This window comes from Pocillopora damicornis, chromosome 1 (assembly GCF_964200805.1).
Source record: "Pocillopora damicornis chromosome 1, jaPocDami1.2, whole genome shotgun sequence".
Lineage (NCBI taxonomy): Eukaryota > Metazoa > Cnidaria > Anthozoa > Scleractinia > Pocilloporidae > Pocillopora > Pocillopora damicornis.
In genome coordinates, this window is record NC_142670.1 from 40,178,186 (window position 1) to 40,203,868 (window position 25,683).

Consider the following 25,683-nt stretch of genomic DNA (forward strand, 5'->3'; position numbering starts at 1 on the left):
GACTTTGATGTCTGCAAATTACTGTTGTAATTATCTCCACGTGGGATCAATGTCTCTCTCAATAAAGTAGTTGAAATATACACGTGCTGAATTTGAGCGCCAACCGCGTTTAACAACCCGCATCGAAATTCTGCCGTCGCTGGTTTCCGTTTTTTTTCGGATCTTTCACGCAACGGCCATACACTGGAAAATCAGGTTCTGTCAAAAAAAAACTTTAGAAAATGTGGAAAGCATGCGATTTCGGCGCTTGAAAATTTACGCGTTCATCACGTCCACACGTATGCAACAAGAGCTATTCCTATGTAGACGCTTGTATTAATTAACAGTCTCGGCTAGGGCTGATAATTATCAACTTATTGGATGAAAAACTTTGCCAACATCAATTATTTGTTTTGATAAACAACTTAAAAAAAACATGTTGAAATTTTTGTTAACTTGTATCGGTTTGTAGTTGTATAAAAATATATAAACACACAAAAATAATTATCTGCAGCTTTACTAACAAATGTCAGCTTGTTTTCAAGTGAACTTGGCCACAGCATTGTTTCTTTTCACCCAGGCTCCGCTCAGATAATGGGGTCCTCTATCTTCGTTTAGTAATAAATCATCGACAATCAATGTCAGAGGTGTTCAATAGAAGTCAATGTTACAATCATTCTTGAAATGTCAGAGCGAGCAGTCGTGCAAAAAAAGGAGATTGTATTTCAAGACGAAAGCCTAAATTAAATAGATCTTCGATTGAAGGGGAGGAACCTTTTTGCCCCCCGCCAAGAGTGACGAGCATCTCACTTCTCCTTACCATACCACCCCTGAATCAAACACGAAGGTCACAAGAATAAAAGAAATGATCACCAACGAAAGATGCTCTTGATTGTTAGACAAATTCTCCTCATCAGCACCTCAGGAAAGGTATGCAGAACAGTATGGAGAATATGCATACTGATGTGAGGGTGTAAAGGGTTACATACTACGCCAGAATCACACAAACGATAATAATCAATCACGTTCTTTCTAAACATATGCATTTTTTTTTATTCTGACGATCAAGGCTCCCCATTATGTAAGAAAGCAGATTTTTATATAGGTATCTGGAATTTGGACTTTGGTGTAAGAGCTAACTTTGCTAATAATTTCACATTGTGACATGGGCCTATTAAGGATCTTTCAAGGAATGTTTTTGGGGATGAATTGTCGATAAGAACAGTCTTGAGACTAATTACATTGCTCTTAATTGTATATACAACTTTATAACCGCAATCAGTTCAAATATAAGTGCAAAGTTCGTTTTCATTCCTTTTGCTACCTCACCACGTCCATGGCAGATTCCGGCAAATGAAATGCAGGGTTGTCAAAAATTAAGTTTCTCCGGCTCGGTGGACCTGTTTTTTCTGGCGTACAAATAATATTAAGGATAAACCATGAAATAGTTCGTCTAAACTAGTTCAGTTAACTTCATTATAACAGCTATTAGCTTTTGTATTTTGTAGTTTAACCATTGTTGTACGGCGCTCTGAACGATTGGTGGACACAGCGCTCTATAAGTGTTTTTATTGTTATCATTTAATATTAAACTAAGGTCAAAGGATCTGTTCTCAATTAATACCAAGAAGTACAATAGTGCTGAAAGTCAAGCTTTTTTTTTTTCACAGAGCAATAAATGTTTCCTGCTGGAGTAAACAGACGTTAACACCAGAGTATTCATGAGAATTGATATAAAGATCACTGGAAGTATGAGAGCTTCGACAAAAACGTCAAAAACATCAAGCACGTAAAAGGATATTTGTGAAGGAGTTTGAACATTCCTGTACCAATACTCATAGGAATTCCCATAATAATACACTCGCTGACACCTGCAAGGCAAGGAAAACCAAACAAACGAAGATATTACGTGCTAACGATATCACGAGCCACGCGCACCATACCACGTGCTAGGCATAATACGTGCCCCGTATCGCGTGTCATATTATGATATCACGCGCTTGGGTAAATCATGCGCTTGGGATTGTAAATTTTCCAATTTTTTTGTTAACATATGAAACCCTGCGAAGGCTTCAAGATTTCTGGATCACAACACGCCTGAAACGTGAAACCTTTTTGGTGTTATAACATGAGGTATGCTAACTTGCACTCACCATCAATGGAGTCTGTCTGACCGTGCAGAGCTGCGTCAAACAAATGATCCGAAGTCTTTTCAAACTACAATGGAAAGAATAAAATATCAAAATCGAACAGCTGAGAAATCAGCTGCGCTCATTTTACTATGGTCAGATGGCTATCCTATCCTTCGTGGCTTTCGCAGTGTAGCGAAAGAGGAGGCATCGAATACATTTCCCCTCTCCTCTGATTAAAAGTACTCCAACCCTCCCCATCCACTGTCATTGGAATCCCCCCCCCCCCCCCCCATAACGTAGACAAACCCAATGTAAGATGACTTACGGATGCAAGCATCAGGACACTTTCCTTCATCTTTGCCAGACCAAACCTTGTAATACCAAGTACTTCTCCCTAGTAGAAGGAAATAAATGGCATTGGAGATGGACAACAAATGCATTTTTCCATCATGAGAACAAAAAAAACTCCAGAAATTTCCACTCACCTTAAAAGTCATGAGGTCCGCAAGTAACATCACGTGACGAGTGTCGATACTCATCCCATGACTCTTCATGGTCACATTGATTTCGTTCATTATCGTTGCCCTAGTAACAGAGAAAGAGAGATACGTCACGACACAGAGTCAAAATATTAACAATTTAAAAACAAAAAAAAATCAACATTGCTAAGAGTTTTTCCTAAATTTACCAGTTTCGGAAAACTGTCAGACACCAAAACCAACATCAATGATATCATTTGAGTCAGGAAGTAAGAGTATTCAAAGACGTACAGCAACTAGGTTTAAGTCCCAATTTCCACCCACCCACCCCACCCCAAGCGTCCATATGCAGAGCATTTTGCAGGTTGGTATCTCAAGACCGAACACATGGGATTCTTTAAGGGCATTTATTAGAGAGAAAAAAAAAAGAAATACTGAAAATCGTGCGTTATAGGTCGTCAACGCTCTTGCAAAAAACAATGGGATTCCCGAATCCCGTACAGCGTGCGAAATTTATTTGCACTACCGCAGATATTCAAAGGAACTACTGTGCATGCCTGGCAGCTTCGATTCCAAGAACTTTTTCTACTTCAGCTGTGTTGTTGGAAGTGGCGGCTGTGCCTTTAACACCTATAGACAGTAAAAAGAGAGAACAATCACTCGAGGCGTGTTTGTTTTACGATTTACTACAAATCTGATTGGTTAAAGGATTGTCCCGAGTTTTCTAGACCAATTGCAGGACAGACGATCAAAACCAAGGTAATACAGAGAACTCTCAGTATAAAACTGGAATTTGCTCTGACACAAATTTCGTATGACAAAGAATGTCTCAGAACTAACCAACTGTGGACATAACAGAGAGCAAATCATCTCCTTCCACTAACAGCTTGTAAGTGTCTCCCTGAGCTTCGTCAACATGGATGATGGCGCGGTTAACATTTCTATGTCCCTAATAAAATGCAGAGTAAAATAATCAAAATTAAGATCATAATGTCAGCTGTGAAGGAAAAAAAAAGCAAAATTAACTTCAAAAAATTCAAAATGTTTGTAAACTCATTGTTACCTTAATGAGTACGTTGGGAAGATCAGATTTTAGCTGTTGCATTGTATAATGAAGGGAAGACTTGCTGCTTTCACTGGGATAAATACACAGCTCTGATTTGCTAAGAGCGGTCACTTGCTGCAAAGAAAATTAAGTTTATCACAGCAGATCACAATCTTTGGCCGTTCCTCAGTCCCTGTGTTCAGTCCCTGTGTTCAGTCCCTGTTTTCAGTCTCTGTTTTCAGCCCCTGGTTTCAGCCCCTGGTTTCGCTGTGCTTTTGATCCCTGTTTTCAGTCCCCTATTGATTTCGGTTTCAGAGAACCGGATAATACCTTGGGTCCAATGGAAATAACAAAACTTCCCCAAAAAAATTTTCCAACAGACGTAGCTATTTTCAACGTTATCATAATTGCACATATCTAACTGGTTTAACTGGTTAAGAAACTAGTAACTGAGTGACTAAGAAGGCTCGTTAATCTTAGTGAAAAACCTTACTTGGTATATCAGACATAAAAGCCCCAAGGTCATTCATACCTGAGGTTTTAATTTCAGCTTTCTTGTATTGCAAATTGCAAACCTTATGGAATCAACATCTACTTCGAGCTGACAGGTGAAAACAAACACGTTATACAATAAGTTCTCTGCAATAAGGAAATAGCCTATTATATCTTTCCCGCGCCCACCATCAACACAATGTTTACCCGAAATTGTCATCCGACACAATTGTTCCCGTATTTCTGTTCTTAATAAATGTACAAAAGCTTACAGCGTTTACCACCCGTCAAATGTTTCGCAATTTTACTATCAGTTTAATGGATCTTGACGATTATTATTCGACAAAGTTTTCCTGCGCTCAATGTTCTGAAACTTTTTCCGCCCTTGAAGTTTCCCGCGCTTGCTACTCGTTTAAAGTATCCCGCTTTTACGAATTTCCGAAAAACACGTTCCATGGCATGTATCTTTTGTTAGTTTCATGCTCCCCCGCAGGGTTTCCCACCTGCTGCAGGTCGTTCAATCGTGACAACCAAATGCGTAATATGAATAAAAAGCATAAAACATTCTGTAGAGCAGAATACAATTCACTTCCAATATTTCTATCGCTTTCCGCCGTATTAAGCGCCAATCACCTTTGCTTATCATTCGGCTTCTCGTTTGCCACTTTCCGACTTTTCTAGAGCTATACATATTCGTATAAATTCTTCTTAAAGGTTGCACACACTGCTGCACTTAGCCTTTGCGTCGTAACATATTTTAGAGCACGTTTCCCATTGTTTAATTTTTTTATGCAGCTATTTGCCACCTACAGCCTCCTACGCGTTTCCCAGCTTTCTCGACCGTTTTGACACAACTGTTATGTGTTTTCCCGCCCTTTCCAGCCGCATCCAATTTTCCCGCCCTTTTCACCTGCGCCAGGTTTTTCCACGCTTGCCACTAATTTCTTCCTTTTCCCGCTCTTTCATCCATTCAATGTTTCCGAGCATTTCTTACCCTCTTTGAATACACATTGTAATTTCCCGCGTTTTACGATCCCGTTTTCATAATTTCCACTCTTTTCATCCACATGTTATTTCTGCGTTTTTTGCCTCCTATACAGCTTTAACTTTTGATCACAAATGCTTTCCCGCGTTTTTGCCACCCGTTTCTTAATTTTCCCACACTTTCTTCCTCCCTATAGTTTTCCGCGCTTTCCATGAACAACACTACGTAACATTCCTTCAAACCAATTGAGCCCCCGATATCCCAGCGGTTAAGCCTAGGGCTAAGGTGACGAATATCCGGGGCTCACAAGGTTTGAAACAATCTTGCCTGGTGCATTCTACTTTCCAAGTCTCACTATGTTAGTTTGCCCGCGTTACAGCCATACGTTACGCCTTTAACCTTTTAACTCCCAGATCTGATAGTCAATTCTCCCCTTCAGCTCCTACATATTTCCTTTTAAATAAGTGACAAGAATTTGGTGTTAGATCAAGACAACAACTTCTATTTGATAAGTTTGAGTACTCTCGTTACCTGTTTGCTGGATGATGTATGGACAATACAGGGAGAAGTTAGATGTCAATCACTACTGGGAGTTAAAGAGTTAACACTGTGACATGATTTCCTCTGATTTATTTAAGCTTGTGTTCCGAGGTACAATTATCACCAACTGGTGCTAACCTGCTTAACATAACTAGGGCAAAAATTCATTCATACCACCGAATTTTCATTACCTTGAGTAATTTAATCCTGTCCATGGCCAGTTTGACAAGAATAAAACAGCTGTTGGGTAGAAACACTTCCTCGATGAACTCTGAAACCTGTCAGGTAAAACAAGTTATGAAATTGAACATTGAGCGTAGAAAGATTTTATTTCGACTTTAAATTATTTTAGCTCAGCCTTATCAAACAACAGCGTTGTACGACGACACACAATAGATCATAACCCATACCTCCCCAAGTAGTGTTTTCTCGATGCGACCCTTAACCCCACGGGCCTCGTCAGCATTTTTGTCATTCATCAGAGGAGCAGAGATAATTGGTGTGCTGATGAATCGGGACGCGTTAATGATCTCCTTGATACGAGGAACACCAAGAGTGATGTCTGATTTAGTTAAGGTAACAAAGGTATTGTACGACACAGAAAATATTCACAAGGATCAAGACAAAGAGTGCTAAAAGACCTACTCTGCTGGGGCAAACTTGTTGCTAAAGAGTTAACAGTATTCTATAGATGTACGTACACTTAGAATAACTGTATAAAACGTTATTAAACAAGTAACAGCTTACTTGATCATTTCTGAACAAATTGGTCTTTCATCAATCAAGATTTTACGACAGAGATTTTCTAAGAGCACTAATTTATTATTTCGAAAACTGTAAAAAGTAGTGTTTACAAAATAAACTCTTCTGGAAGCACTGGGAGTACTGTAACAAACCATGCTGTAACTCTTTAAAAACCATTCTGAAACGAATAAAAGGATACTCATTGAAGCTACCCCAGCGAAGTGAAATGTTTTCAGAGTCATCTGCGTACCAGGCTCCCCAATACTCTGAGCACACAGGGCTCCCACTGCAGTGCTCGGTTCAATCTTAGCTCTTGAGTATTTTTCCTTGCAAAGGTTCAGGAAGTGCGTCAGCTGTGACTTGGTGCAGCGGTCTACCCATGAAAACACTAAAAGGAAATAGAAATAGTTTGACGTATCTCCCATCCCACTGTGAGAGTAGAAGATCTACCTGTCCAACAACACAACACTGTCCTGGCTAGAGCTAGAACCCAGATCCCTAAATCTAAAGTAGGGCGCGTTGGCTACCAGACCACCGTTTCTCACACACGAACATCTTAACTTCTGACTCTCCCTTGAAAACTCGCGACCTCAAAATATTTTCTGGGTTATTTATAATTGGCTTTAAAAACTTCCACAAGGACGTAAAAAATACATACCGTTGGATCGACTTGTTTCAGAAGCACTAGGGGAAAGACGAGAACAAACGAATTTACCAAATCACTTCCAGAATTGATCAGCTTATAACATCGCTTTAAACATGATACGTTTATCACCAAGCTAACTGGCTATCGGAACAGGCAAATTGATCAGCTTAAGGAAGTTATCCTGATATAAAAATAAGCTCTTTTAACTAATTTACCCGGACATTTTTATAGGAAAAGAGAGTCACGAATCTGATCTCGGAAGTTCAGTAAAGGATGATAAAATTCAAACGGGGCAAGCGTCTGTTCATTGCTATTTTTTTTTTTCAAATATTGAATAGTTTACAGTATTAATTTATCAAATTCTTAAACAATTTATATTATCTAAAGAAAAAAAATCAGAGTAAGTACAATATTAAAATAAAATAACAATCGTTATTATGAAAATATTTAATACCCTATCTTAGTTATCAATTCGCTAAGTTAAGTTGTAAGCACTCCTAAAAAGAAACGTCTTTGCCATAGATTTAAAATTGCAGAGAAGCTACAGTTTCTTACCTCATTTGGGAGGGAGATAGCTGTAGATGTCTTTTCTCAACTCTCTTGGCAATGTCTTCAACAAATGTTCTGTGGAAGAAACAAAAATCTGACTGAGTATCGTAAAAACAAAAAACTTCAGTAATAACAACCAGAACAAAGACAGATGTTGCAAAGCCACCAGCTCTGACGAATTATGTGAGCACTTAATTTGAATGATGACCCACGGCCCATCCTGTTCGATTTTAAGATTTACAGAGCTACCTTAAATCCTTCGTGAATTCCGTGCCACAGTGTTCAAAGTCCGAGCCGTCTAAAACTGGTAAAGCCACTTGGAGAATCTCTTTTGAACTGAGAGGTTCTTCGTCTTTCATAGGGAATGAACACTAATAACAAAACAAGACGAAGAATACTTGAGCACATGATTCAACCTCACTTACCAAACTAGCTGGTCTTGAAATATACTAAAACATTTTGATGGCAGGTGTGTAAAGAAAATGAACAAAACACTCCTTTATCAGGATCGTTGCGGATTAGACTACAGAAAATTCAAATTCTTAAGGGACCACCACAGAAAAATTTACAATATGAGCTGAACTAAGATATGGTTTTCTATCTGTTGTTTCATAAGACCAGAAAGCATATCTTTTCGTTATCCTGTGAATTGTGGTACTTTGATATATGTTGCTGAGTTTCATTTTGGATAAGACAGAGTGTGCATTCATTATAAGTAGAATTACGTTTACAATTATTATGATTTCAATAACAAGACGCTCAGTCCATTCGGACCACGCTAAATTTGACAGAGTTAACGTTTTGTCACACGAAATGTTTTGCATAAAATGCCCGCTATCGAAACTTTCTGTTGATATTTTGATTTTTCGATGAATTGTAACTCCCCACAATCTATGATAAAGGACTTAACTGATGGACAATGCATGCAATCAAAAGCCGGTATTTTTATACTCACCTGAACGTGACTGAACACGCGCGTATAGTCCAGCGGTTTATCCTTTCCCTCCATGTCAGTGGGATCCAGTCCATCTCCACCGTACATGAACTGCACAATGTCCCCGACTGAATTTCTTACTGTCAAGTCATACTGCGTGGCGAGATCTTCCAACGACTAAAAATATGCCCAAAACGAGAATTGTTGTTCTTTTAGTGATAACAATTTTCTCTCTCAACCACAAGGTATTAAACTGTAACGACAAGTAACCAAAATGGTAAAGTCTTCTAAGCTGAGTGACTCATACTGACTGAGCTCATGTGGATTTCTATAGCAAGAAGTGACTAACTGATTGAAACTCGTCCTAAATCAGAGGGATGCTAATCCACTCCTGGTTTCCCCTCGACCTCCTCTCCCTCCTCCCAGCATTTCGTCAAGTTCCCTGGCAAATTTCTGTCTCCCATTTATAAATATACCCGGAAGGACGGGGAAAACGTGAGAAAAGAACTTACTTCCCCGGAACACGACACAGGGCCTGGGCCCCGACGCATTTAATGCAGAGTCCAACACGCTCACCATGATTTTCAACTCAAACTTCTTTGTTGTTGATTTGTTTTTCGTTATTTTGTACCTTAACAAGTCGTCTTTGCATGTATCCAGTTTCAGCAGTTTTAACGGCAGTATCCACAAGTCCTACAATGGAAGAAATATCTATATATCTGTACTACCTCCACAAATTCTAGGACAGGCATGAAAATAACAATGAGACTGACAATGACAAGGATAATAAAAAGATGTCGATAACAATAATTACAATGATACCATATTGGCCAAAATAAAAAAAAAAACTGTTTTCTTTTCTTTCCGATGACTTTATGATCCATCAGAGCTGCAGGTCTTCGACATTTTCATAAATATTATGATGACCAAGACTGTTGCTGAAGTCACCAAAACTTCATGAAAAAAATTAGCAAAATTTCGCTTTCAATACCTTCTCTGCCAGCCATGGTGTGAAAGAAGAATTCTGTGGGAGTAAGGCCGGAGTAGAAGCTATTTTTGACAAATCCTTTGGCAGCCGGAGACTTGGCTGTGATGTAAAGAACGGAAAATCGATAGTGTAAAAAAAAAAAAAAAAAATTAAAAAAAAAGATATATTTTCTTTTTAAGTTAGTTTGCAGTTTGTGTTGTTCAGTATTTTGTTTGTCCATTATTTTTGTTGGCTCGCTTTTTACAGATCGTAATCATTCTGGCAAAGCTAAAAAATTTCTTACAATGTCGTTTGAAGTGGGGTAAAGCTCTGTCCTCAAATCCATTTGGGATTCTCTTGCCTGAGATGGCCTGCTGACCAACACAGGCGATCATTTGTGAAATATTGATGAACGATCCTGAAAACAGAATAAAAAAATTGATCACAAAAACATGTTTAAAAAAGTAAGAACGATTAGTGTCTCTTTATGAAATAATAAGCGCAAAATAACAGGAGTAAAAAAAACTGAAATGCGAGTATTTAAACTACGCCACTGAGTAGTCTTTCATTTAATTCTGTTCATCAAGCCGCAAAAGTTGCAGTCTGTCGACAACAGGCCTTGTGTGTCATAATTCAAATGAAAGCGACTGACCAATACTGTCATGCACGCGATTTCATTTATTAGCTTAACAGTTTCAGGGTTTCGATAACTTTACCCATGGGCAGCTGCCAATGGCGTAATGGGCCACTGCTGTGAAGCGATGCCCAAACACGAGAGTGTGCACTCAGGCTAAACAATCCACGGTAAGAGGTCTTATGGGCAGCGGTAGACCGCCAGCAACTAGCTTTTAGTGAAACCCATAAATTTATTAATCCATGGCTCTGATCATACTGAATTTTCTTACGAGGTGACAGTGGATAGCTTATACAAACCTTTCGAACCACATACTGCCATTGTTAGAGGACTGTTGGTCTTGTGCAGCTCGCGTAGACAAGCTTTTCCAGCGTGATCTCTTATGACAGAAAGCTCTTTCAGAATAACAGCCTAACAAGAGTACACACCACAAAAACAAAAGATAAAATTGTCCTTAAGGATGATGATTTGGTTGTAGTAGGTGACTAAATGGTAGCCATTTTAGATCGGCACACAGTTGCGGCGTACATCATTCATCGATCAAGTTCGTTTTTATCATCACACACCTCAAGAGTATCGTCTGCGCTACACCCTGGCTGTGTTTGCAACTTGCCTTCTTTAAAATCCTGAATGAAGCTGTCACACTTGGAATAACTAAAAAACCATATCAAATTACAAAAAAAAAATTGTAAGAGCGGGTTGGATGCATATAGCGGAAACTTCACTATGGGATACTTGAATGGAGTTTGGCCATCATGATGGGATATCGAATGATGGTTCCAGGATGCAGTTGGTCTTCTTCAGCCCTTCTTTATGGCGTGGAAGAAAGACAAGTTTGAAAGTTGTAATACACATACCCGTTATCAAGAAGTTCATCCTTCGCCTGCAAAAGTCCATGGCCAGGCGTGACGTCACCAATACCAATAGAAAACCCTCTGTTACCTATAAAAAAATACATTAGCACATTTTTATTATTTTTCTCTAAGAGTTTATCCCTCTATGACGCGCAGAGGTTTCATATGTCAGTGTTGACATTAACTTGAGCCAAAAGGAGCTATGTTAGGAGAGATTTTTTTTGTAACAAACCCACGCGGGTTCTCTGCTCACTAATTTCAGGTCGGATTGGAACGTTCAATTTTGGATTTGGAAGGAGGAAGGAGACCGAAGAACTTAAGGGAAATAAAGTATGGGAGTCGAACCGGAGCCACAGCCATAGAAGGCTTGTACTCTCATAATGTTCCATCCCTGATCCACGAATTGACAAAACAATACCTTTTGTGTCATCGTTTGACATTTAACAAAGTAATTATGGTGTCGCGTGCAAAAGGAAAGCGTCACGTTTAACTGGCAAATGTTGATGGTTATTCAGCAGCCTTGTTATGTTCATCTACTACTCACTCAGAAAGAATGGACAAACCCTTGCTACTCTCCACATAGCATCTGCGGCAGCCTGTAAAGAACATCAAAATGTTAACTCTTCAAACCTTCTCTCTTTCATTTTCTTCTCTGAGAGTTCGGATAATTTAGTGTCACATCGAGACGGTTTCCATTCTAGCAATACAATTAGCGGATACTTCATTCAGTCTGGAGAACGGGGGGGGGGGGGGGGAGGGAGTCAGTCGTCGCTAACACAATATAAATGGATAAATGGGGGACTAAGAGGGGGGAATAAGGGGGATCACTAGAATACTACAGATCCTTGGGGAAGATCACGTGAATATTATCGCGACGACCCCCCCCCCCAACCCAAGGGAATAGATAATAAACGGTCCCTTGCTGCTAAGCAGCAGTAGTAAAAGAAAATACTGCAGTTACCTGACCACCGAAGTCTCTGAGGAGCACATAGAAGATACTGTTCTTAGAGCCAGAACCCAGCACAGCTTTATCCAATGCACCACACATCAACTCACTGTTGTGAATCACCACATCTGTCCATGAAAAAGAAACATATGCTAAATTCACGCTTTTGGACAAATTCTCAGACGAGACCGAATTCAATAACTGCCTGAGCTTCTCCGATTTCCTGCAGCGTGAAGTGACGAGGAATTTTGCCATTGATGGAGAGTCAGTTCACTACAGATCAAGTCAAGTTTCTCTGACAGTCCACTGGTGCCCATTCCTACTCCTGGATGGAGAGAGGCGCTGAGAGAAGCATTGTTACCCATCTCACGTGACCCAGCCCCACCCATTCCTCCCTCCCCCCCTCCTTGCATTTTGTAAGGTTTCCAGAACCCATTTCCCCTCTAGAGCGGAGACAGACACTGTGAGAGATTGCTTGTTTTGTCCAAGAACACAAACCAATGAAACAACCAGGACTCGAATCCAGTTTTTTCATTGGGGAATCCAAACAAAGCTTAGAAGGTTAAACCTCTCAATCCGAACCTCTAAACATCAATTCTCCGAACTGTCTTTCATACATTTCTTTTGATTTCTGTTGTGAGAATTTGGTGTTAATCAAAACACGTCCTCCAGATGATATCTTTCTATCTTCTTATCACCTTTGTGCTTGAGAATGTATTAACAATGAGAGAAGAAATTCCTTTTTTGTCGCTTATGGGAGTGCGAGGGTAGATGAAAAACTAGTTTACTTACAAGAGTCTTTAAAACAAAGATCCTCTCCGCTCGTGTACTGTTTTCCTTTTGTACGAAGGTTCATTTTGATTGGCATGTCCATGTTCGGTCTCAGTATGACATTAAACACCTGTTTTCCAGTCCAAAGTTTCACTGGCTGCCAAATAAAAAAATTCAAAACACGCATCTTAATAACAAAGTAGTGAATTTCTAATAAACATGTAGTGCTGTGTTAGTAAGCAAGTGAAATGCGTAGCTTGTCTTCAACTGGATGTTAATAAATAAAGATAAATTGCCACATCTAATTTTGAAAAGGGTTGTTAACCCTTCAATAGGGAAAAGTTTAACTCCAACTCCTATCAACAGTCGATAAACAACTAAGTAGTATTTCATACTTTTTATTTACTCACTCTTCACCACCTTACTTATACTCGTACACCGTTATTAGCAACTTGTACTTTAGAACTAAGAATACATCACGCAATGCTCCCTGAAGCGTTGCGTGACATCCCAAAGAACGGCTGCGAGGCGGAGACCACATTAAAAACGACAGGTGACATGGTTTTCTTGTCAAGCGCATTTGCTTCCCTAGAATTTCCCTAGTATATAGATTTAGCCAAGCCTAAAAGCGGAGCTCGGACTAGAACCCGGGTCGTCCGACTCGGAGCCCGGTGCACTGACCACTGGACTACTGAACAAAGCCGTGGCGTTGGCGTGCCCGCGGCACAATTGACCACGCATGTTAAAAGTAGCACCTTGTACGGCCGTACGGTCGTACATCCAAATTTTTTCGGCTTGATGGGTTACTACTATTTTGTATAATTATGGGGCTACGCTCTGCGAGCTCCGCTATAATATTTCCATGGCTCTTGTTCTTGTCACGGCATTTACTTTAGCAAATCTCGTCTTTAACGAGTTTTTTTCTAACAAGTCTCCCTGTTCGAAAACTGGCATGTTGGCATTTGGACCACAGGAATTGTCGAGGAAAAGCTTGTCACTATCACTCGAAAAAGGAAAGACGAAAAAGGTACGACATATTTGTTGGGGAAACCTCTCTGGTTACAGCGTGGTTTCTTACTTTTCGTTCAAAAAACAAAATCCAACTCGTTGACAACAGTCTCACCTTAAGTATAACTGGACGCGGAAGATCGATTCTGATATTCACGTCTTTCCCAGCCAGGATGTAAGCCAACAGCTGCGAGATATGGCTCCGATCAAGAAAAACATCTTTCTGCGTCAGCAGATAAGCCCCTGGAATAGCACGGAAATTAAAATGTAGACAATGAATGAGTTTTCCAAGCAGTCACCGATAAAATTCTGTTGTGGTAGATAAATCAAGAATTCGGGCTCCAACCAGCGTTGGCTTCCTTTGCTATACAACTCGTTGATCCAGAGTGACTCGAATGACCCGATGGAACCCGAACATCCCGTGGATTTCGGGATCTCAGCGTCCCGAGCGACTTATTCTTTGTCTAGGGAAAAGTATAACTGACGTACTGTAGTTGACTTAGCGCGCGTAAGCAGCTTTGTTCTTTCACCCCTGAATTCCAGCATCGTAAAGAGATAAAACAGAAACCGTGTTGGAAGATATACTCTACAACTATTATTGACTTTTCACACCTGTGATAAAATCCTGTATGGCGGCTATGAGAGGTTCGCCATTGCGTGGTGTTACTAAATTCGATTTGACCTGAGGAACAAAGAAAAAAACTTTATCAATGAATGAATTCTCTGGTCTTAGGAAATTTTAGCGAATAAAGTCAAGACGATGGCGCCTTTGACCATATTAAACGAATTCTTTGAAAAAGAAAGCGTATCTACCTCTGCTCAGGTTCTTGTCAAAGCAAAATGTAGGTAGAGTCTTCATGAGGTTTTCAAACTCATGTAACCATAAAAATCTGTGCACATGCCTTTTCCATCCGATATCAGACGCTCACGTCCAATTTCGGACCCTCTTATCTGATTTATCAAATTGTGAGCCGAGGATGTATGCTGACGACACACACCTTACATATGCGGGCGGTGATCTTGAGAGTATACAGCTTTGTCTGAATGAGGACTTAACAAACGTTTTCAACTGGCTACAAGCGAATAAACTCACACTGAATATGACAAAAACCGAATTCATGCTAATAGGGTCAAGGCAGAGACTGGGTACTCTCACAGCTTCACCAACAATTAGAATGAACAGCACTCAGGTGAGCCAGGTTACTTCTACAAAATCGCTTGGTGTGATTATAGACGATAGGCTCGATTGGCATAGTCACATCGAAAAATTAACAAAAAAGATTGCCTCTGGTATCGGGTGCCTAAAGCGAGTCAGGCATCTGATCCCAGCATCGACCTTACATCTGCTTTACCAAGCTTTAGTAAAACCTCACTTTGATTACTGTGACATTGTCTGGGGTAGCTGTGGGATAACGCTACGAGATAAGCTGCAGAAATTACAGATTAGAGCAGCCCGTGTTTTGACATTTTCCAGCTATGATGCCGATGCAACTAAGCTACTTGAATTTTTAAGTTGGAAAAATCTGACAAGCCAGCAGGAAATTCATAGAGTTACCATGGTTTTCAAATGTCTGCACGGGCTAGCTCCTGAATATCTTAATTCTAAGTTTAAATGGCGTAACTCTGCTTATGACCTCAGGGACTCTGAAAATAAACTCAATGTTCCTCTACCTCGCACTAACTATTATCGAAAAAGCTTTAGCTATAGTGGAGCCACATTATGGAATAGTCTTCCATGTGATATAAGGAACACAGAGTCTCTGGGGTTATTTAAACGCAAGATCAATGCCACTCTATAACGCACGGCATTCACGGAAAACAGCTTTTAAATATTAGTTAGTGTTTTAATTTTTAAATAGTTTTAGTTAATGTAATTGCTGATGAATTGTTTCGTGCTTAAATAAAGATTATACTATACTACTTACATACTTATTTGGAACGTTTATACTCGATTTGGGACAAGAGGGTCCGATTTTGGAAGCAATGTTCCAATTTTTGACATAAATGCCTGATTTTGGACACTGCTATCTGACTTTCCTTTGAGATACTTGCGTCAGACTTTGGACATCAATGTCAAATTTGTGACAACATCCCGTATACGTGTGTTCCATTAAGTTCTAAGATTTACATATGTATTTATTGCATCTACCCCCATAAGTGTTAGCGCTTCAGCTTTCGCTTCCTCTGTCTGTGGCAAATGAAGATTCATTTCATCGCCGTCGAAGTCTGCATTGTAAGGGGTGCATACACATTCATTGAAACGGAATGTTCGGTGAGGTCTCACCACCGCCTACAAGGAAAGAGAAAACACAGAATCACCATGTAACTAAACGGAATACCTCAGTCAAAATCAGCATCCAAAACCAACCAGATCTTATGCTAGCTTATTTTCAGTTATGCCCATTGAGGTCCCTTGGCTTTGTTTGTTCGTTTTTTTTGTTTGTTTGTTTTTTTGCCCATGTGCCTTTCCAAGCTGATAACATAGTTCATTCTTCGATTGGTGGGTCATAAAAGGTTCAGTCTTTCAAGTCTGTAAGCCTCTTCCTGCAAAACCTTAACCGTCATATGAGACAACCAAGAGTGCTTCATGACCTCCTGAATATGACCGCAATCTCTCACAAGAAACTCCCGATAACTCGTCAAGTTTTCCTGAGGCACCGTCAGAGGTACTTGTTACAAATAGTGCAGATGTTTTTTCGTTTGTTTGTTTTTCAGTCTTGGAAGAAATAAAAAGTCGGCAAGCACCAATTTTCTGAAAAAAAAATCAGGCTAAGACGGAGATGTACTTGAGCCGAATGCGTTGTTTAAAACGTCTCTACCAAACTGATTAAAAAGAAATGAGAGAAGAAGTTACGGTTTCATCACTTAACAAACCTGATGAGCCATGATGCTAAGCTTGTGAAGTGAGGGTTGTCTGTTGAACAGTACTACATCTCCATCCATAAGATGCCTTTCAACGATATCTCCATACTGAAGAAGACAACAAAATTACAACATGAAACATTTACCTTCTCCTAAGACAAATTTCAAAACTGAGTACTGAAAATAACCTGGCATCGCATTGCTTTCGCTTCACTTCACTCTGTGATTGGTCGAGAAAACCACGTTCTCGACCCATCAGATACAAAGCTAAAACCAAACTACGTTAAGAAACTATTTTTCTAAAGTTTCCTTCTATTTGAGCTAAAAGTACAGAAAGATATCAGATTTAAAAACTTGTATACCTTCAATTCCTTAATGATCTGTTTTCTATTACCATACTTGAGAAATCTGGACGAAACGAAAAGCAAAATAAGTCAGCAGTCAGTAACCATTTACTACGTGGGTCCCAGGCTACTTAAAGAGGAGAGACGTGGCTCCCGATATTTCCTTTCATGTTCTCCAAGATCATCGTCTATAAAGCACGAACGGATAAGAGCCGAGGGAGATTTAAAAATGCAAACACAAAAGGGTGGAAGTGTCAATTAGCTTAAAAGAACCGCTTTTGGCAGCTCATAGAAACCAATTCTTTAATCCATGATTGAATCCACGAGCCGGCAAGCGAAGCGAGCGTGCGAGAGTTCTGTGAAAGGTCTGGTACGACCGTACCTCGCAGTCTTCTCGCACGCTCGTATCGCTCGCAGGCTCGAAGATCGCGAGCTTGGGCGCTCCTGTTGCAGCGCAATCGAAAGCCTGCTTGCATACTACACAATGAGACAAATAAAGATAGAATCAGCTCACTTTCTGATGTTTGTTTGCCGTTGCTGAATGAAGTTGGCTCCTGGATGTTTATCAGCTCCATTCAATATCAGCTGCTTCATCAGTTGTATGTTGGCCTCTGTCACCTATGAGAATAATACAAAACTTTGCAGAAAAGCACACATGAAGATCTTGACTAACTGCAGAAACAATCCTACATTTCCCAGCATATGTGACTGGTGTTAGACGGACGATAAGGAAATAGAACAATTTTCAATTGAATGTCAAAAAGTAATCCAGAATTGCACTGGTTTTCCTTTCCTTCACTCTGAGCAAAATTAAAACCCGACAGGACTTAGTCTTTTGAGTTTCCAGCACTTTAGGCATTTGCGAACATTTTTTATTTACAACAATCAAAGTGAGCTGTAATAGAGCTCTGACGAAGGGCTAACGCTCGAAACGTCAGCTTTTTTTACCCTTTACGGTGGCTAATTTATGTTTTCAACTCAGTTGTTAACATTAAATTACCTGTAATAGAGCGCTTTTCGATTGAGTATATTAAAACCAAAACCAAAGCAATCACAACAGCCAATCAGAAAGGGAAAATATCTTTAAGAACCAATGAGAACTCAAAATAAAAACAGAGAATCTGCCTGAAGCGCGGGAAAACAAGGGCGACCAAACCGTGATTGGCTTTAATTTTGTATCTGATTGGTTAGAAAGTTGCGCGAGTTTTCTGGACCATCACAGAGCAAAGTAAGGAAAATCCAACATAATCTCGGATTACTATCGAGGTAAAATGCAATACTTACTCGTTCGGGGTAAGTGAGAACCTTTGCCACATGTACTGGAACTGCTACCTAAACAAATAAAAATGAAACAACATTCTTTCCTCAATCAATATAACCGAAGTTACCTGTAGGGGCCTAACCTAGCTTTTTGACAGATTCTAAAACTGAAACTTCAGAAAGAAACAAACGTCAAACGTTGCAAGAGATGGACTCTGCCTTGTGATGAAATAACACCTTAAACATAAACAGTATCAACTTCTAACTTATTTTAATATTTACTTGATCAATGTGAAGATTAGGATCGGGTGAGATGACCGTGCGTCCGGAGTAGTCCACTCTCTTGCCAGACAGATTCCCACGAAACCGACCTTGTTTCCCCTTTAGTCTTTGCACAAATCCTCTGGAGCCTTTCTTGGGCTAATGAAATATGGTATAAAACAGCAATATATTATGAGGCAGATCTCTGAAAACTACTTGCTACGTAACCTGTTCGATGGTTAAAGTGACGGACTGACGGACTGACTGACTGACTGACTGAGAGACTGACCAAATGATTGACTGACTGACTGACTAACTAAAGACCAACTGATGATAAACATGACTTAGAAAAGAACTACAGGAGTGTCTAACCAACCCACATACTAACCGCCAGAATGACCATCCAACAGACCATCTCACTTAAAACTAGTAACTTAACTCAATTAATAAAAACCCAACTGAATGGCTGACTGATGTACTTACTACCTTTAAAACTACGAAATCTTCGTAGTAGAAAATATAAAATCAAACCCACACCCACCTGCATACTCAGAGGAATTCCTGACATTTCACTGTTAATGTACAAAGCACATTGAAGCTGGAGAAAATCCCAGTCTTCCTATGGATATAAACAACAAATATCTATGGTTCTAAGTAAGAAGTGTGTAAAGTAATAAAATAATATTTCCCACATCTAAATATAAAATAAGTCAGGCAATCGAGTCCACATATCCAGTAGGTTTTCTATTCAAGATCTTGTATGTAATTTATAAGAAGAATCTTACAGTTAACCTTTGCTTCCACAGGTAGCCTGTGCTGGCTATTTAACCCTTTACACCCTAACATCAGTATGCATATTCTCCATACTGTTCTCTATACATTTCCTTAGGAGCTGAGAAGGAGAATTTGTTAAACAATCAAGAGCTTGAAATTAGAAGATCCTCGCAGCTAAGAACACTACTGAAACTAGTAGTTGTAAGTAGGACCTGAAAAAAATTTTTCAGGCCTGTACGGGATTTGAACCCATGACCTCTGCGATACCGGTGCAGCGCTCTACCAATTGAGCTAACAAGCCAACTGGGAGCTGGTCAATGAATTGGGTACAAATAAACATCCGAGTGAATGAAGATTTAGATATATGAAAATTCACATATTTGCACTGCGGTGGAAAGATGAAATTAGAAGATCCTCGCAGCTAAGAACACTACTGAAACTAGTAGTTGTAAGTAGGACCTGAAAAAAATTTCAGGCCCGTACGGGATTTGAACCCATGACCTCTGCGATACCGGTGCAGCGCTCTACCAATTGAGCTAACCAGCCAACTGGGAGCTGGTCAATGAATTGGGTACAAATAATCATCCAAGTGAATGAAGATTTAGATATATGAAAATTCACATATTTGCACTGCGGTGGAAAGATGAAATTAGAAGATCCTCGCAGCTAAGAACACTACTGAAACTAGTAGTTGTAAGTAGGACCTGAAAAAAATTTTTCAGGCCCGTACGGGATTTGAACCCATACTTACAACTACTAGTTTCAGTAGTGTTCTTAGCTGCGAGGATCTCCTAATTTCATCTTTCCACCGCAGTGCAAATATGTGAAATTTCATATATCTAAAATCTTCAATCAAGAGCTTCTTTACTTGGTGATCATTTCCTCTATTCTCCCGACCTTTGCATGCAATTTAGGGGTGACATTCTAGGGAGAAATTGGCTGCTGGTCACTCTTAGAGGTTAGAGGGTTAATATAAGTGATATACAGTCAGAACTGATAGCTCCCCAGTGCAATCATTTGAGCCAAAAATGACTCCACACTTACCATAATCATCTGTACTTTAGCCCCTGTTGCTCTGTGTTTACTAATCACATCGTTGAGGAAAATGATTTCTGTGAGCTTCATGGTCAGATCATCTTCATTGCTATCAGTGACAAGGAAAAAAATTGACATGATTATTTTTTGGTCACATACAAAAGCTAATGAAAAGAATATTTAATGGAGTGCTAGTCTTTCACAGATTACAAATACCAACCAAATTGTAACAGGATTCCCTGACACTTCACTTGCACCCTCAATTGTATTCTTATTCAAAGGAATCATTAGTTAAGGTTAGGTAATACTAGCCAAGTTCATCCCATTTTTCACTCATATTTAGTGACAAGAGGAATGGCTACTTTCTCCTTGAGGTGATGTTTGTATATCACTGTTAACCACACTCCCCATCCACCCCCCTCCAATTCATTTTGTTTCTGTACAGTTTGTTCCTCCAAGTTTCCTTTGCATTACGTAACACAAAGTATAGCTTCTCTTCCTTGATGGAATGCTATTCCACTGCAGATTACTCTTCGCTATTAAATCAACTTTCCCTGACAGTTTGTCAGCACCAATTTAAACTCCTGGGTAGAGAGAGGCAATGCACCAGTCCAGTAATTTTCACAAGAACAAGTCACAATAAAGCAGCCACAGCTGCAACTGAAGTCATTCAATTGAGAGTCAATGTATCTGCTAGGTCACCACATTTCCAGCAAAGAGAAACTTTCAAGAACCAAGCACAAAGACCCTGACCGATAAAGCACCACTGAGAAAGCTCAATCTGTTGCCTCGCAAATTAATAATAGCCATCAGGTAACCAATTGCATCACTGAATTACACACCTCCCACTCTGTAGATCACTGATTACAGATGGTCTGATGCATACAGGTGGAACCAGCAAGCGTGTCACAATAAGATTCTCTGGTCTACCCAGCTCAGGTTTCATCATTAATAAAGGGCAGTCCTGGAGATGATAAAGAAAATACAGCAGTAATATAAAACAATGATAAAAAAGTATCTATGTTTCTATCTATCAGAGGCTAGGTGCTGCATAAGGAGAATGGGAGGCAAGCAGCAGTCCCCTAAATGGTAAAGAGATCACCATGGCAACCGAACAACAGATCATCTCTTGGCACAACATAAGGTTGAGTAATCGGATAGAATACTTACCCACAATATGGGAGAAAGGGAGGATGGGGAGGGAGGGGAATGAAGCAAGAAAAGTAATAATAATAATAATAATAATAATAATAATATCAATATTTAACAGGGGAACCCAACTTGCTACAGCCGTTTTCAGTGGGGCCCTAGTGGGGCTTATGCCAAATGGTAATCCCTGACAAAATAAGCATTCTCTAAACAGGCTGAGTAACTAATGTTGAAGCCTTTTTTACCATTGTATGGTAATCACTTCAAAAGTGCTCCTTGTCACATTTCCACTTTGAACTGATCTCTCATATAGGTTCCTTTCATTGACTTTATTTTTATCAAAATCAAATGACAATAACTTTTTCACTAACCTGATCAGGGATTTGTTCAAATAAGGTGATAACCCTTAATGGATTCAGTACTTCCTGTTGAATGAGGAAAGAAATACAAAATCACCATAAATTTGCTCCATAAAAACTACCATAATCATTTTCCATCTTTTCATATATTTTCCAGCAATATGAGATTGAATTTTTAGTCTAAAACAATTCTGTAACTGCAATTAAACAAGCCTTTGCACACAAACCTTCAAATTTGGAAACAGGACTCAGGTTGCCATTAATTGTTTCATACAAACCTGTGCTCTGCTCAACAAACTTTCCAGTTCTTTGTTGTATTCAATGGCCGAGCCAAAGGATGCTTGAAACTCTGAGATAACAGGATCAATGTACTTCCTGGCTGATTTGTACTTTTCATGCACAATTTTCATCATTCCGCTCTTTCGTACAAAACCTGAAAAAAAAAAAAAAACAAAGAAACTGATTGAAAGTTTTCTCAAATAAGCACCTCCCTTTCACCACCTTCCTCACTTTATTAAATAGCAAAGATACAAGGGAAACCTTTTTTAGTTTCAACTACAGCCAATCAGTAGAGGTTGATAGTTTCTTAACAAGTACCCCCCTAATTAAGAGCCCTTTTTCTGATAGGTGCCCTTCCTTATAGCTGAAATTTTAAGTGAGCATCTGGGCCCTTATCCAAGAATATACAATATTTGTGATAACTTCATTTCCATTTTTTCTGGCCACCCATCCATGAGGAGTGAAAGTAATGTTAGTCCTTAGCACTTAATGTTACCAAAACCTTACCACTACACAATGAAACTGACAACAACTTCTCCCACATTCCCTTTTCCCAAACACATGCACAGCATAGCTACATTGAGATATACTTTCACACACAAAATATCATTCAATAACAAGGATGAAAGAATAGGAAAAGAACAGTGAAGACCAGTCATTTAAAAGCCTCTTGCTGAAAGGAAGACAATTTTCTCTCATCTGGTCGTGGCCAGAAATACCCCTGGTGCACAAACACACACAGTTTAGTTAAAAGGATTTGTATAAAAGATATCCAAAAGTGAGTTACCATTTAATGCCTCACAGTATGGACAATGAGAAATCTTTTTGCACTTTTCCACAATCTTCTTCTTTAAGCTCTTCCTCATTAAAGATGAGACACCTGATCTGCTTAGTTGATCAAGAAATTGTTTCTTTTCTTGAGGTGGTAACAGTACTCTGGCACATGTCTAAGTGAAAGGAAAAACTATTTACCATAAAGCAGTGACTTATATGTTAACAAAACGTCTTACAGATGTAATGACCCATTAATAATAAACCTTACTTAGAACAAAGCCATTAAGAGAATTGTTCTCCCTGAGCCCCAGGATGAAATGCTAGTCTACTCAGCCAGCCCCAAGTATTTCATCAGGTTCCCCAGACCATCATTGGTACCATTTGTTCTCCTTAGCAGACAGTGGCATGATCAAAGTTAATTAGCTTGCCCAAGAACACAACACAATGGCCCCAGTGAGGCCAGTCTCATTCCAGTTTACACAAAGTTCAGCACACTAGCCCTCCCCTAAAATTACATGACATTGTATAGGGTAAATGGGATTGATTCTCCAGCTCTTTATTTGCTATATCTCTGCATGTAAAAATCTCGCGATCCCATATCCAAAAAAACTTACCTTACAAATGCTTTGCAAAATGACAATTGTTGACCTAAAGAATCCAACATGAAAGATTGGAAGTTCCAGATCAAGGTAACCATAGTGACCTACACAATCAGCCAATGGTTTGCCACATGTCTCACAGCTCCGATCTTTAGTGCTTGTGCCCTATCATTACACACAATATCAAATAAATTAACTTCATTTAATCTCCCATCATGAAATATTGTCTTTGAAAGAACACACTCAATTATTTTCTCAACCAATAGATTCCATATTGCTGTACAACTATTCAGTCATCAATAAATCAAACATGACATCAAATTGTGTTAAGAGAAAAGAAGTGGCACCCAAGGTGCAGCAGCATGTCATTGATATTCTTGTCACATTTTGAGACCTTCTGCAACCTAATGCTGAAAATATGCACAGCAAAATGGAACCTATTTGTTTCATTTAATAAAAGATACAAAAGTTTTTTTATGGTAACCTCACCAATGCATCTGTGCTCCAACAGATCACAAGTATAAAACAATCAAAGTACCCAATATATAATTCAGCTAATTATTTAAAAAAGGTGGTAAACATACAACAATGAAAAAGGCAACTGTTTTGTTACCATGTGTGAATCTAGCACCCCAAAAGGGACAGGGGCACGGCTTTGATCCTGATTGTACAGGTTTTTGCTGACACAATGAATATGTGCATATTGGTGCATTTGTTCCGGTGAAAACAGTCCGAAGTTGACATGGCTTCTGTAAACAGAGGTAGATAATATGTTTAGTTACAAAATGAAATTAGATTTAATTCTTGCTTAGACCTCAACACAACATACAATAGGGATTCTTAAATGTTGTGCTTTTTCCTTTACAGTTCACTGCCTCATGTGCGTAGGCTTTAACCCTTTAAATAAAGGGGTAAGTTTCTAAAGAAACTGTGGTGCTGCATCGGTGGGAGAGTATGGCAACTAATTTAGTTTTAACAACTGAGTTGAAAACGTAAATTAGCCACCTAAAAAAACTGATGTTTTGAGCATTAGCCCTTTGTCAATTGCCCTGATGAAGGGCTAACGCTTGAAACGTCAGTTTTTTTACCCTTTACAGTGGCTAATTTACGTTTTCAATTCAGTTGTTAACACTAAATTACCTGCTTTAATCCTTTATCTCTCAAGAACTGATTGTTAATTCTCCTCTCTTAAGCTGTTACACATTTCTTATAAATTAGTGACAAAATTTGGCATTAGATTGCATTAATAACTTTTATGTGATAATTTTGAGTATTCTCATTACCCATTTCTTGCATAATGTGTGCATATCAAAGGGAGAAGTTACATGTTAATCAATTCTGGGAGAAGAGTTAATAAAAATACCTCTTCTTAAGCAGATTGGAATCATTATCATGAAGTCTACACACACACCAATTAACATATATTTAACATATACAATCCTCAGTCACCATGGTTTATCAGGGACATAGCCAGGAGTTTTTCAAAAGGGGGTCACTCTGTGTCAAACAGAGGGTATTCACTAGTTTTCACAACCAGAATATTCTAGGTTGTTTGCTTAAAGAAGGCTTACAAAGAAAGGTTTAACAAGAACATTAGACCCCCCCCCCCCTTGCTGTGCCCTTTTATATGACCATTTAGAGTATTGCTACTTGCCCTGGAAGAGGTGCTGGTCTATCATAGGTTACCCTCCCCTCCCCCTAATGCATTTGAACAGCTTTCCCTGCGCTGTTTGCAGATCCCTATTTCCTTAATCTCTCCTTGAATTTAAAACTAGTATTTTTCTCCACGTAGCTCTAGCTAGTTTGGAGGCATTATGGGGTGATGGAAAAGAAGAAAGTGGTGAGCCGAGGCGAGTTGATACTGCGAGTGCTGGCTGTTGTTACACTATTAAACAACACACGTGCACATTACGTGCACATCACATAAAACGTTAAAACATCAGTAGACCAGAGAGGCAGCATAAAAAAGAACCGTAGAATAAGCCATCCATATTACTGGAGCAATTAACGATCCAAGCCGCAAATTTTAGCCGTGAAAAAAAAACTGTAGTAAGTTCTCGTATAAACATCATGCATATTGCTTTAACCACAAATACCACACCTAAACACAAAGACAAAGTACAAACTCTTACATCTTCTTGGTGACTCCAGATTCTTTAAACTGCTCTTTCACCATGATGGAGGAATAAAAGTTGTAACAGTTTTTACGAAGATTCTTTGAGACGTCTTTTTTTATTCCGCCATATTGGAAAAATCGCTGCGATCTAGAGATACCAGCGGTT

The 25,683-nt window shown here is 39.3% G+C and overlaps 1 protein-coding gene across 1 annotated transcript; it reads right to left on the minus strand.

Annotated features, from left to right (window-relative positions):
* Positions 1–1,008: 1,008 nt before the first annotated feature.
* On the minus strand, positions 1,009–25,683 carry LOC113667642 (DNA-directed RNA polymerase III subunit RPC1-like). The gene is made up of 42 exons (XM_089196610.1): positions 25,534–25,683; positions 24,015–24,150; positions 23,417–23,566; positions 22,816–22,975; positions 22,028–22,182; positions 21,762–21,815; positions 21,084–21,205; positions 20,251–20,350; positions 18,974–19,051; positions 18,454–18,591; positions 18,196–18,243; positions 17,426–17,529; positions 16,930–16,975; positions 16,580–16,675; positions 15,855–15,995; positions 14,318–14,387; positions 13,821–13,948; positions 12,719–12,854; positions 11,942–12,054; positions 11,525–11,576; positions 10,984–11,068; positions 10,693–10,780; positions 10,426–10,537; positions 9,797–9,910; positions 9,517–9,612; positions 9,157–9,218; positions 8,547–8,702; positions 7,841–7,962; positions 7,598–7,666; positions 7,055–7,080; positions 6,596–6,784; positions 6,063–6,214; positions 5,844–5,930; positions 4,168–4,236; positions 3,654–3,770; positions 3,431–3,539; positions 3,148–3,220; positions 2,597–2,696; positions 2,437–2,505; positions 2,133–2,196; positions 1,781–1,850; positions 1,009–1,393 (listed from the first exon to the last, which is right to left on the minus strand). The coding sequence occupies exons 1-42, from the start codon at positions 25,575–25,577 to the stop codon at positions 1,300–1,302; spliced, it is 4,194 nt and encodes a 1,397-aa protein (XP_089052736.1). The 5' UTR covers positions 25,578–25,683; the 3' UTR covers positions 1,009–1,299.